A 14,051-nucleotide genomic window follows, 5' to 3' on the forward strand; every position below is an offset into this window, starting at 1 on the left:
AATGGTATTTTACAAAATCTTATCCTAAGCTGCCCCCTCCCCTACCCCAAGTCGATATCACTGCTGGAGATGGGTCATCTGAAAAGCATGTAGAAATATAGCTTGGCTGCCAAACCCTAAAACTCATCAGCAACAGTGACGACATTGGGGGTTTTTGTTTATAGGGAAGGGTACATGTGCATAACTGGCGGCATAAACTTTGCCTGGGGTAGGGAGCAAGTCTAGAAAAAAAAATATTCAAAATGAGGAAAAGACTCTTTTATAGATGCATCACCTTTTTGTTTCCCGGAAGTTACAACATATTTAACTTTTTGTATATTATTCGCTGTTAAGAGTCAACAACAGTGTTAAAAAAGAGGGGATCTGCAAATTTGACTTGTACACTTTATAGCGCCTATTTTAATTGCAATTATTCCAAAATTCCTAGATTCTATACCCCAGCTCCTTCCTCTGATTATAGTTATGAACTTACAAAACATAGAGTAGAATGAAAACAAGTTTATGTTGAGGCCCGTTTATCACTATCTCAAATTGATTGCGCAATAAAATTCAGTAGACTAAGCAAAAAAATCAATACTTGCGAAAAGGAAATTCTGTAACTCAGATTTCTTTTTTTATTTGTATAGCAAGTTCGAGGTACCAGTAGTTATTGTGATAATGTGGTCCTAGTTCTCAGGATTTTCCAATTTACTCTGCAAAACCGTTAAATATCCTAATATTGATGAGGGGATTACCTCCCATTTTTATCCACTGTATTTTCTCTTCGTTTTAGGTTTGATTCCTTCAATTGTGTTAATTTCTGCTCGTTTTAAGTTTTAATTCTTATTTGAATTAATTTCAGTTCTATTCATACTTCAATACCACTCTTTACTTTCCCTTGAAAATTTTCTTTTCATGTAATGTCTGTTTGTTTGGTTTCGAACCAACTTCTTTTCAAACAGTGCTGTGAATCTGGAACTCATTTAGTGTCTACTCTAAGAGTAAATGTTTTCAAGTGTGCAGCCGAAAGGGCTGCCACTTCACTTCGTACAAGTTGCAACCTTATCGGCAAATAAGAACTGGAAGGCGGAAAAAAAGTACTGGCTGCATATATTTTAGTGCATGTGCCGCTAAACTGACAAAAATCCACTAAATAAAGGCTGCTAATCATTATTCGAAGAATGCCCTGAATATTTGCCGATTTTGTTCAGATTTTTTATGTTTTTTTTTTTTTTTTTTAAATGTTACTTAATATGTTAAGAATCTGAGTCAGCTAACATTAGGTAATTATTACTTGGCTATTCCAACATTCAGATACATAAAAATTCAAATAAAATCAAACATCTATTCAAAAAATAAATAATGTCTATAATGTCACCTTTATCCTCATGATTACAAAAAAGCGTATAACAAACCCGCATTACAAAAATAAACATTACCTCTTTTTGGAATGCGACTGAAAATCAAAAGAATTACCATCATTATTCGAAGAGTATTAAGCTTTAATAATACGTCAATTCAGCCCGTGAAATGCATACAATTAAGCAGCTCGTGAAATATTTCATCACCTTTACACCCAAAGGTGATAACTGACATCATTTTTGTTAATCAAGTCATCCACATATTTTAAAGCCCATGATTTAAGCCCATTGTCTGAAGTTTCCAGCAGCACCACCCGCTAAAGTGATACTGGACGATGGGTACAACAATCAAATTACCATCCACTTCAGCTAAGTAAAAAAAGAAAATCGTTGAAGGTCTTAAAAAGCTTCCATGTGAATTCTATAGAAAGTAAAGGAAGATGTCAGTTTCAGATCCAAGATTGTAGGAGAAGGATGGCTAGAATTTGTCTGGCCTTTTTTTGCTCTACAGATCTGAGCGGGGGGGGGGGTTTAGAATTTAGTAGGAGTTTGGAGTTGAAGCAACTGCAGAGTAAGTTATGCCCCCCCCACCTCCGCCAGATCCAGCAACGGAAGATATGTTAGAATTTTAATATAAGTTATTTAAAAAAGGTTTCAGAAGTAAAACTTCCTAATGATGTGCCCAACACCAATCTTTCTTAACAAGGCAGTCAAACTCAACTTTTTGTGACCATTCAATTCTTTTTGCTTGTGGAATTTTTCCCCTTCTTAAGAAAAATGAGTTAAAAAGAATCCGGATTAATTATTTTAGATTTTGCAGATTTTTGTTGTTTCTTCCACCTTGGACTAAAAACCAGGTAATTATTAACAAATTTCTTGTTTCTGATATTACTGTAAAACTGGAAGCACTACACAAAAAACTTTCAAATACCACTTGTATCCGTTTTTCTCCGCACCATCACCTTATCAGGTTTTTTCAGTCGTAAGTTATTTTTCCTTAATTTGTTTGTTTGTTTTTCTCTCTTTGGTCACTCTACATTTTTTAGTATTGTAAAGAGTGAGTAAAAATCAAATAATGATAATAATAATGATAGCTTGTGTCCACATTTCTGTATGTTTACTGCTTGTTAGATTCTGCAAGTTGTGAGTTTTTTCTCTCTTCTTCTTTTCCCCCTCCTTTCATGTTATTTCTCTTTTGTTTTAGTTTCTTTTAAATTTTATGTGTTACTCTGTAACTGGTAATCTTTGATTTCTCTATTGATTTGCGTTGCATTTTTAAGTGTTTTTCTTTGTGATACTCCACGCATTATACCTCTGTGTAGTGTGGGTTGAAAATAAATAGTAATAAATTCATTCGGCGTGTTCATTATGAAAGAGCGTGGCTGAGACATATCTTGATAGTGCGCAAAAACTGTTTTCCTAAAAGGATTTTACTTATTGGCATACAAGGCTAGGAGAAAATCAGCTTAGGTTGGGATAAGAGCATAAATATTAAATAGAATTTCAGAACGGGGGTTATTTTGCGGGGAAGTATTTTTCGGGGGGTGAACGCCGGCTCCCCCTTTTAATATGCCTACGCAAGTTCTCCGTGGTATAATTTGTGATACATGCGCCCATTCAACAGCTTTGTGATATAACAACTCATCAAACAAGAAAAGAACCAGAAGTAAAATAGCGAACAATGCAGGTATAACATATACAATGGGAAAACAATATTTAGAGATAAAAATTGTCCTGTTGTGGCTGTTGAAAACATAATATTTTTGAGTTTTTGTCATATTTCAATTATATTCCCCTCTGAATAAAAATAAAGCTACAAGCAGCCTCAAATAAACGGCTTTATCTAAAAAGCTTTAACCAAATGGCAAAAAAAGAACACTCAGAACCGTGGGCAAATCACTCAAGGCAAAATAATGAAAGGTCTTACAGATACAGCATCGTGATCCAAAAAAATACATCAGCGACAAATTTATGCTTTATCTACATTTTCAAATAATTTCCTACATCACAATGGCTAAGCATGACAAAATGGGAAAATTTGTAAAGAAGAAAAAACGAGGATATTTCCATCCATTGAAAAAAGGAAGAATTGTATGCAGATGTTTCAGTCCAGACCTCAGCTCAACCGTCCTCAGTGCAAAAAAAAGGAAATAACGAGTAAAAAATACAGATAAAGTCCTCAGGATAAGATAAAATCATAACAATCCTTCAAAACAAACACTAAAATAAAAGAGGTAAGATTCGGTAAGGCTTTGAAGGTTTGTTTTGTTTTCTGTCCTTACGATTGTTATCTGTATTTCTACTGAATATTTCTTTTTTGCGCTGAGAACGGTTGAGCGGAGGTCTGGACTGAAATATTTACACACTATTCTTCCTTTTTCCAATGGATGGAGTTATTCTTCTCCTTCCTTTCTTACAATTTTTTTTATATTTTGTCTACAGTTCTAATTCCTCAACTTCAAAGAAGGCGATTAAAGCGGTAATTTGCACGCATAGTTAAGAACACTTCAAGCTCTACAATGCTTCAAAGCCAGATTCTGACAATGGCCGGATTTCGCTTTAGCGGTCGGATTTCAGCAGCGTAAAAAAAAATTCTGGCGCTGCCAAATATTCGGTTTGCTTCGATTGATGATCCGAATAGGGAATTCTGTTTCCCGGTTAACAAAATTGTAGTTAAAATAAACAAAACCTTCAGGTTTATGCACTGGTGTACGATTATTATTTTTTGTTTTTCTTAATACCTATTCAAAAGAGTCTCCTTTTCTAAGGGAAATCTTCTAGTAAGAAGATAATTTTTCTCCAATGAGACATACGAGCCAAATTTTACATAGCAACGTTGCTTAGTCATTTCCAAGGTAAAACTTATCGATTCCTGTAAGAACTAAGTTACACACAAAAATTATTGCCATTAGCCCCCCTACCTTCCAAAAAAATATATAAATATAATCTAAACTTTCTGTAGTTGTCAAACATGTTCTTTGTTAGCATTCACAATCTTCTTCCAAAGATAGTGAGAAGGAACAAGCATACCAAGAGTACCAAGAGAATAGCACAAGGCAGATCCAAAGCTCCAAAACACTGAAAGATAAACAAATAAAAATTAGAAATCCGTCGGGCAATAAAGCTAGAAATTTACAATGAAAATATTCCACCGGCAGGTTTGTACCAAACACTCCTAAAATACCGCACCTGTGTCTTAGCCAGTATTGTAAAGGTGACATGTTCCATGTAAAATGAAATGAATCGGTCATTGAGATATTAAATATGTAAAGAGAGTAAAAAGCCAACTTTGCTCATTTGGGGAGATTGTCATTCGGTTGATTCATTTCTAACCACAAACGATATCGGCCATCAATTAAATTAGTATTTATGAGACCAGATTGATGTTGTTCACCAAATTCTTTTGATATCAGAAAAAAAAAATCAACAATCCCTCCCCCCCCCCCCAGCTATATATTTGGTTTTAATATTATGGCCAAAGAAGGACATTTTCTGACAAGTTTTAGCATGTTTTCTCGGTGTTTGATGAAAAAATTACTTAAATCCAGGTTATGAAGCTGTATAGTCTTGTGTAATATTCTCTTTTTATAGTGTTTTTCGTCTTTTCTATTTACAACATGGTCATGTTCTAAAAGATTGGCAACTCTGACCTCAGCCGTTTTGGCTATTGGTACCTTCCAAAAGAAGAAATAGCATAGTTATGAAACTTCAGTTAACTGTCACCAATTTAACTGTGTACTTGTTCATGTTCCTCATGGAAGCTGCAGCTTTGCGACAAACCTACAGCCTACAGCACTGAAATGCCAAGAACTTAAATCGTTAGATTAATTAATTTCAGATCTATCCATTCGCCAAGCCAGAATTACGATATTATTTAGACTTTTTCTAAGACAATGATAGAAACTTGTCTAAAACATAGGAGATATTTTCGCATGTTCCTCCAAAGCCTTTCTGATGGTTACTGAGAAACCATTGTTTTAGGGTTTATGAAAAGGATGGGTGATGAGTTTTCCGGTTTCGTTATTTGTTAAATTAATCAAATTGTTGGGTTTTTTTTTTTTGGTTTGACGGATTGTTGTGATGGGAGGTACCGAACGGTTTTCTATCTGATTGTTTTGTCGTTTCTTGTTTTGTTTTTGGTGGGTGATTAAGCTGATTTATATTTAGGCCTAGTGGGGTGATTATTTACCTAAGCAAGCTTGTCTTCAGGTTTTGTTATGCTTTTTGTTGATTAATAAACCCTTTCTTCTTTAAAAAAAGAAAAAGAAACGTATTTTCAATATAAAAAAAAATTCAAAGCAAATTTCTAAAATGTAATTCCATAGATGTGCAAAGCAAAATCTCAGCTGTCAAATACAGTAAAAGTGCTGTTTTGCGTTAAAAATTAAAGCCGTTCGACCGCAGAAAGAAAAAAAAACTTGCACAGGGAACATAATTCTAAAACATTCTAATTCCAATGCTAATTTATTCTCTTCAAATTTATTTTTCTAGACGATTTCTGTTTCTATAAAGATAGTACTAACATAATCTCTGTCAAGAGTTGAGACTCTTGAAAAAGTACATGTCGAAAACAACAGCATGTCATAGCAAATCATTCTTATTATTAAAAAAAAGAAAAGAAAACCACAAAAATGATGACATGGAATGTATTTCTAAATTTTTCAAAATATGATTTACATTTCATTCAAGTAAGATTTATAAAGATGGCACCAACAGTTGTATTCCATATCCCGTATACAAATAAAAAAAAAATCCTTCTAATTTCTCAACGCTCTAACAATCGAAATATGTTCTTTCTCCTTCGATCAGATTTTAAGCAATTTCAGAGGTTTTCTTTATGAAGCTCGAAGTCCCGCCAGTAGTTGAAATAAGAACCGACTTATAACGGGAATAAGAACGAAATAAGAGTCGATGTATACGGAATAGGGAATATCCCGTATAAAAATTAAAAAAGAAATTCATTTTAATTTCTCAATGCTCTGACAATCAAAATATGTTATTTCTCCTTCGATTAAATTTTAAGCAATTTCAGAGGTTTTCTTTACGAACCTCTATCTAAATAAATTACTCTTAGGATGATTTTCACAATATTTCTTTTCTGATTACAATGACTTCTTCGTAAAGTCATTATTTTGCACATTAAAAACGGTAATCAAGCTTTGGGGTCAAGTCTCCGTCAAGGATTACCTGAGGAGCTTGCCAGAATTATAAAACTAGAGCTCTTTCTATTTCTCTCTTTCCCTTTCTCTCTCATTTAATTTCTTTTTTTCTGACTATTTTGCTTTTTTCTATCTCTCATTCAATTCCCGAAGAGCAAATAAGCAAAACTGACACCTTAGATTAAATTTAACTTGTAAAAAAAGGCGTAAATTAAAATCAATGATAGATTAAATTAAAAAAAAGCTTTTTCAACTAAAGGTAAGGAATTACATTAAAACTTAAAACGAACAGAAATTATTTCGTATATGAGGGGCTACCCCCTCCTCAACTCAGCTATAGTTTTTTAGTGCATTAAAAAAGCCTCTTATTCTAATACAGCAGCCCCTGTGTTTCAGCAGTTGTTCTTAAAATATTGGGACAAAAGTCAAACTTTAGCGTAAAGAGCAAGGAGTTGAGAAAGGGGCAGACCCCCCCCCCCTCATTTACGGAATAATTTCTGTTTGTTTTAAGTATTAATGATGTTTCTTAGTTTTAGTTGAAGAAACTTCTTTTTTTATTTCATTTCTGATCGCTTTTCAAATCACACCTATGCCTAAACAAGATATGATGTGGGATACCGACCCCGTATACCCCCAGTTTCTTGCTATTAACAATAATTGTTAACTGATAGATAGCGCCCCGCTTTTTCAGTTTTCTACCTCATAATTGAAATGTTGGGTTGTAGTTAAGATTTGAGACAAAATTTGAATGTTAACTCAAAATTTTCGACGAACAGTAGTTTTGTTGAATAAGTCATTAGTAATATTTTTACCACAGCATTTCGGTTAGACGAAGATAGGTATCAGTGTTCATGTGGATGGAAATACTGGGTGACTTTTGATCTTCTACGGGGCTGAAGCCATCGCGACCTCTACAATAAGGTTCCACGATGTTTAAACATGTTGTATCAAAATGTTTAAATACGATGAAACATATTTATAACAACAGGAAATGAGAAATATTACTATTAAAATTGTTGAAAACAAAACTCCTGGTAGCACTCCCCCTCCTCAAGAAATTTCTTGGCAAGGCTCATGACACCCTGCCTCGCCTTTTCCGACTCTGTCCTAGTAGACATGTGAAAAGATCGTCGCAATGGGAGGGGCACAGTTAACCCTCCCCCCCCCCTAGCACCAATAATAAAGGGGTACACCAAAAATATTTCCAGGAATCAAGAGGGATTAGATGTCTGTATCCTCCCCCCCTCTCCAACACAATGACCCATAATAGCTGATGCGCAATTATACATCACTAAACATGATTTTAGAAAAACATCAAGTGAATCAACTTAGTTAAATAGAGCATTAAGATGAATATCCATATTAACAATTCATCTTTTATGGACTGCATGACTTTTCGGGAACGAATGCGTCACCATCCGGTCTTACTTCTTCTGCAACTGCGAAGCTCAGTAAAAAAAATTATACTTTTAAATCGAATAGCTATCTCAGAACTATCCATCGATAGCAACTTGGTCCTCTGTGGAACAAAATCCTAGTTTGGTGCCATAGAATGGCAGAAGACGCCACTTGCTTGTGGCACAATCAATTTGGTCAATCAAAAATGGCACTAGAACTTTTACTTTCCGTCTGAACTAGCCATCTACTGACCTTCTAGGACCATCAGTTGGATATAATCACCCCCGAGACAAAAAAAATCACTAACAAATTAACACGCATCCGTGATTTTTCTTCTGAAAAAAAGAAAAACCCCACATTTTTATAGATAGGAGCTTGAAACCCCCTATAATACGGTTCTCCAATGGGCTAAATTTAATAGTGTGGTTTTGATTAAGATCGCTTGTCTTTTGGAGGGTTTCCCCATTTATTTATTTTTTTCTAAAATCAGGCAAATTTCATTAGGCCCGTAGCTTTTGATAGGTAACATTGAACTTAATGAATTTTACATATTTGGAGTCAGTATACAAAGCCAATGTTTTTACATATTAATTGTTATCAAAATTCGGCTTTTTAGAGTTTCCGTTAGAAGTGGCCCGAGTCGCTCCTTACGTACAAATTGTTGGGAATTTATCGGTATCCTCTCCAACTTCATTTATTAATAGTCACAATTGACCGTGAATGCCTGTATGGAAAGAGTATACATGAAGATACGGCCAATGTCGGAACTATAAGGAAGAAACTCTTAGACATGCTTAACAATTAGCTGGGGCACGTGTTGAACGCTGGATAGCTCCTAACCAGCCCCTCTCCCCGATTGTACAAAGGAAGCCAATAGAAAATCGAGATTCATTCAGACACTGCGGTAAGAGCTTGTTCCCTCATTAACATCTTGTCATTTTCATTTTATCAGTTCCAAAAAAAAATTACCAAAAAAAGAGAAATTTTCCAAAGAAAAGCAAATAGTCGTATTGAAACCGAACAAGAGCCGATATAAAATCAAACAATAGTTTAAATTTAAAAGGAACATAAATTACAACCAACTAATAAATGAAACCTGAAACAATCAAAAATTGAAATCAGTAATCGCACCAAACATAAGGATAATATATATTGATAAAGATAATTGACATAATCTTAAAACGAACAGAAATTAGAATGAGAAATCAAGTCAAATTAATCCTAACAATAGATTGGCTAACGCCCCTAAACCTTCTAAAGGTCAGAGTGTCACTTGCACTTTACTGAAAAAAAGCTCCATGGAGGTTAATCCATGGAGCTTTCCAAAAAGAGTGACGCTAACCTCCCCCCTCATTTCCTCTAAAGCCTTCCCTCTAAAGCCTTCCCTCTAAAGCCTTGAATGCCATTTGTATTTTATTAGAAAAATATTTATATTGAAGAGTGTAGATTTCATTCGTGAAAACATACAACAAAAAAGAAAAACTATAATGATATGATTATAATATTATAATGATTATAGTGATATTAATTCATGTAAGTCTCAGCAATTTTTTATTTATTAATGTTACGATTATAAAAAAGAATATGTTAAAAGAAGAAAAGGAATAAATAATACTTGGTTAGAAAATACAAAAGATGTATGTTCTCTTAGGAGCAGATAACTCCGTGAGAGCCTGAAGAAAATAAAAGACTAATTCATAAGTCTCTCAATAGTCTTTCTAGGGGAGAACCACAAGGGAAAACACGGGAAGCGTCGAATGATTTTGTCTCCAACCAAGCATTGCACTCCCGGCCGAAGGCAGATCGGTGCCTGCGCTACGTAGACTATTGATCAGCATTGATCAGTCTTTAACCGACAATGTCCTTCATTATAAATATAAAATTATAATTCTCTAAGAAAAAATCAAACAAGGTCAGTTTTAGTAAAGTGCTAGTTTTTAGAATTTTACAGAAATTTGAAAATATCACGAGTCAGTTTATTTGAGCTAGTTTTGTAAATATATATTGCATAATCAGCGAAGCACTAACTTTTACACGTCTTAAGTTTCAACCTCGCTCATAACTTCCATAACTTTTGTTTTAAATAATCAGCTCAAAATATATTTCAAATCATTTTGGTGGCACGTTTTTATAAAAGATCAGACGTTTGTATTCATAATGCAATAGCATTACATAAACTTTAATTCCCAACCTTGTTTCAAGTAATCATCTTCCCCGTTTCAGTATAGAGGTTCTGTTCTTTGGGATAATTTAAATATGTCATTTGGAGAAATTACATTTTTTTTTTCAGTGTGCTAATCGTATATAGTTTCTAAGTCTTCGTTTCCTTCGCTTTCTACTTCTCTCTCTTTCTTTGTCTATTTCTCAAGACTAAAACTCAAGATTCATTAGCTGTAAATTCCCGCGAAAAAAAATATCTCCGAATTCTACCGTTTCATCACTTTGGAATAGAAGGCGTAGCCATGATTTTAAGACATACTTTATTTAAAACCTTTTCTTAAGAATTCAATCTGGATGAGCAGGATAATTTACACGGTTAGACTCAATAAGAGGCATTCAGCTGAGAAAATTATTCAACTCGGGAAAATAAGGTAGTTAATTTGGCTTTCAAACTGAAATCCATGTGGCGGTGATCACTGATCATCAATGGTTAATTTGGCTTTCTTACTGAAAGTCTTTTGACGGTTATCACTGATCATCTATGGTTAATTTGGCTTTCTTACTGAAAGCCTTTTGACAGTGATCACTGATCATCTATGGTTAATGTGGCTTTCTTACTGAAAGCCTTTTGACGGTGATCACTTGTCATCTATGATTATAAACCAACAAACCCCAACTTAGCATAAAACCAAGGTCTGTTAAAGAAGTGGATTTGAACCTACCATCATGTTCATTTGAATGATCTGTTTATTTGAGTATGACAAGGTGAAGGAAAAATGCAAGCTTTTTCCTATTGGTCTTCTAAGGAGGCTTGTTAAAACAGCAAAATTCCTAATTTTGTGGTCTAATTTAGGCAGTACTTATAAAATTGTTTGTCGTCACAAATTCAATGATTTAAATCATTCTTCCTATATAGTGTTTCCTGTATACAAACTTCAAATGGTACATTTCCGAAGAAAAATCCCGCCTTAACACATCAAAGATGACTTAATAAACAAACAATTAAACTAATTCAAAGAGGCAAGTTAGTAGGCATTTCCAAGGGCAGCAGTGAGGAGTAGCATCTGTTTTGTCAAAATGGAAGAAAACGGCAAGTTATGGTAGCATGACACTTTACGGTCGCTTTTGACATCATATTTAGATTTTGACATTAACTTCTACAGACGCATCTCTTAAATATTTTACTGAGGGACAAAAATCCTACGAGGCCTAATGGGAGGCAGTTAAAGGATAATTTCAGTTTTTGTGGTTAATTGAGAATATTCAAAGATGCACGTTGAATAGTTGATGAATTATTGTGCATTATGTACCGTTTTTTTGTTAATTCTTTTTACTTTGAGGAGTCTTTGTAATTAAATAGTTAAAATTTACTAACATGAAACGTAAAAAGTCACTCAGAATGGAAATTATAAGAAACGGATTTAAAAAGGTCGCAGAACACGTACGATATTTCGGGCATAGTCTTGTTTAGCCCCTCCCTTCTATGCTTACTTGCTTGAAGCGGAATTTACTTATGCTAAAACGACATTTAATTCACCTAAAGTGAAATGACATCAATCATTTATTTTTGCTTTAAACTCAGTCAATCCGGTAATATTTAGAAGTTGCCAAGGGAGGACAAAGGAACCAGAGAGCCAGCTCCCTAAATTTCAATATGTTATGCATATACTCTACTCTCCTGGGAGGTCACAGTTAAGTTAAAAAGTCAGAAAAAGGTCCCAGTTAAGAAGAGTTAACTTACTAAAAGACCCGACAAGAGGTCCTGTTGCACGAGCCAAAGCTCCTATTGAGCGGAAATTTCCCAAGATAATTCCTCGTCGCTGAATAGGTCCACATTCAGACACGAGCGTAGTCATGCTTGGTACGACCATAGCAGATCCTAAAAGAAAAAATATGTTCTATTTTGGAGACTTCCTTGTTCAAATTTTTAAGCGTTATTCAAAATCAAAAATACATATCAATAACTTGTGTGCATACCACCCATGAGAAAGACCTAGATCTGACGAGATAGATGGAATGTTATTCCAGAAGAAGATTGATTTCATCTTACAGAAATACTCTAGCTGAAAATTGTCCTAATCATTGCTAGAAAATTACCTATGTAATTTTAATAAATTATTCACAAATAGAAGCAGCCCGTGAAGACGCATATAGGTAAACTTACTTAGGGTTAAATATTGTGAATTTCGCGTTAAAGTAGGCTACTTAACTTACATTTAATTTTTTTTCTTTTTTTTTTAATTCAAAAAATTCCCTAAGAAAACTAATACAGACAAATTGCAAGAAAATGATGGCCGTTGAATAATAAGAAGGTTTTTTTTAACAGCCAGTTTAACAAACTCCACAATAAATGTGCCTAAGCACAGATTCCAGAATCAAATACATATGCAAGCACCAAAATATATTTTGTATATTTTTCTACATATTTTTCTATACCAAATTTTTTCCCTGAATTTTTTCACAAGGACCATTTTGAGATCCTGGCAGCACATAGCTTATTTTTTACTTATCTAGCTACTTAACCATGCATTCCCTGAATTTTTCTATACCTATTTCTGTATATTTTCCTATACCAAATATACAAATATACTGTATACTTTTCCACCAGTAAGCTTGTCTGTCCTGTGTATATTTTTCCACCAGTGTCTGTCCTGTGGAGTCAAATCGGCCTCTAAACAAGTCACATGTACGCATACCGGCTATTAGAGAAAGATGGAAATGGGTAGAGGTCATTACAAGAAACTTCGTCAATCTCAGTTTTACAAAATTTATGAAAATAATAAACGATAATTTTTCGCTTGCAGCAATTTTCCTCCTTCTCGAAAATTCCAACAACAGGAGTTTAAAGTTTTCTAGCAACATGAGTTTGACTACTGCCTTTTTACCCCTTCCCTAACCGTAAAAGTCTGCATTTTGATCATGTACTTTTGACAATCAGCATGCACATAGTGTGTTATGATTTTGTCAAACATCCCATAACATACTCTGAAAGTAATCACAATTAAATGTAGGCAAGTAAACTCACAGCCCTTGCCTAGTCCAAAGGTCAAATAACCATGCCTCTGGGGCATGGCAAAGCCCCCCCCCCCAAAAAAAAAAAAAACAACAAACAAACAAACTGCGCAATAAAAAACAATAAGGTTGACCCGTCACCCCTCCAACCCAATAAATATCAATACAAATTATATACTAAGAATATAGATAGATATTTTATTTTAGCCCACCAATAATACAAAAATATGGGCAACTAGCATAACTTACACCCCTTGCCCCGGGATCTGGGGGAGAGGGGAGGGGGGTATCAACATTGGAGGCATAGTCATTTTGAACAAAATGGCTATCTCAAAGCTTTGATAGGATGTATTTGGGGGAAAACGGGTGTGGGGGTGCTGGTTGTCCTCTGATGACTTCTGACTTTTAAAAAGGGAACTAGAACTTTCCATTTCTAATCGAATAAGTTTGCTCCAAAGTTTATAAAACAACCCATTCCATAAACACCTTATAGTTTAACAATAAGCAACTTTCATAACTTACATCCCTTGCCCCAGGGCTGTGGGGGGTTTTATCAACCATGGAGGCGTAATTATTTGATCTTCGGACTATCTTGAGCAAACTGACTATCTCAAAATTTGAATTGGATGCATTTGGGAGAAGAGGGCGCAGGGGGGCTAGTTGCCCTCCAATCATTTTGACTCTTGAAAAGGGCACTAGAACTTCTGATTTCCAATTTTGGAGATCAAGAATGAAACTAGCCCTCTTTTCTTAATAGAAGACCTTATATGTTAACAATAGGAAACTTGCATAAGTTACAGCCCTTCTCCGCGGGCTATGGGGGCTTTGTCAACCTCTGAGTTATAGTTATTTGACGTTTGGACTATTTTGAACAAAATGACAATCTAATTTTTTTTTTTATCGGATGCATTTGGGGAAAAAAGAGCGCGAGAGAGGGAGGGCTGGTTATCCTTCGACAACTTCCGACTCTTAAAAAGGCACT

At 34.7% G+C, this 14,051-nt stretch overlaps 1 protein-coding gene across 1 annotated transcript in view; it reads right to left on the bottom strand.

Moving 5' to 3' along the window:
* Positions 1–1,310: 1,310 nt before the first annotated feature.
* rtet (major facilitator superfamily domain-containing protein rtet) overlaps positions 1,311–14,051 on the bottom strand; it is a 96,541-nt gene continuing 83,800 nt past the window's right edge. Inside the window, exons 7-8 of the mRNA XM_089096590.1 lie at positions 11,799–11,936; positions 1,311–4,418 (exon numbers count right to left, since the gene is read on the bottom strand). Of these exons, the coding sequence (XP_088952716.1) occupies positions 4,306–4,418; positions 11,799–11,936 (251 nt within the window). The 3' untranslated portion in view covers positions 1,311–4,305. The remainder of the gene's footprint in view (positions 4,419–11,798; positions 11,937–14,051) is intronic.

Source organism: Artemia sp. Qi Xiang Cuo, chromosome 11 (genome assembly GCF_049724085.1).
Source record: "Artemia sp. Qi Xiang Cuo chromosome 11, ASM4972408v1, whole genome shotgun sequence".
In the NCBI taxonomy this organism is placed as follows: Eukaryota; Metazoa; Arthropoda; class Branchiopoda; order Anostraca; family Artemiidae; genus Artemia; species Artemia sp. Qi Xiang Cuo.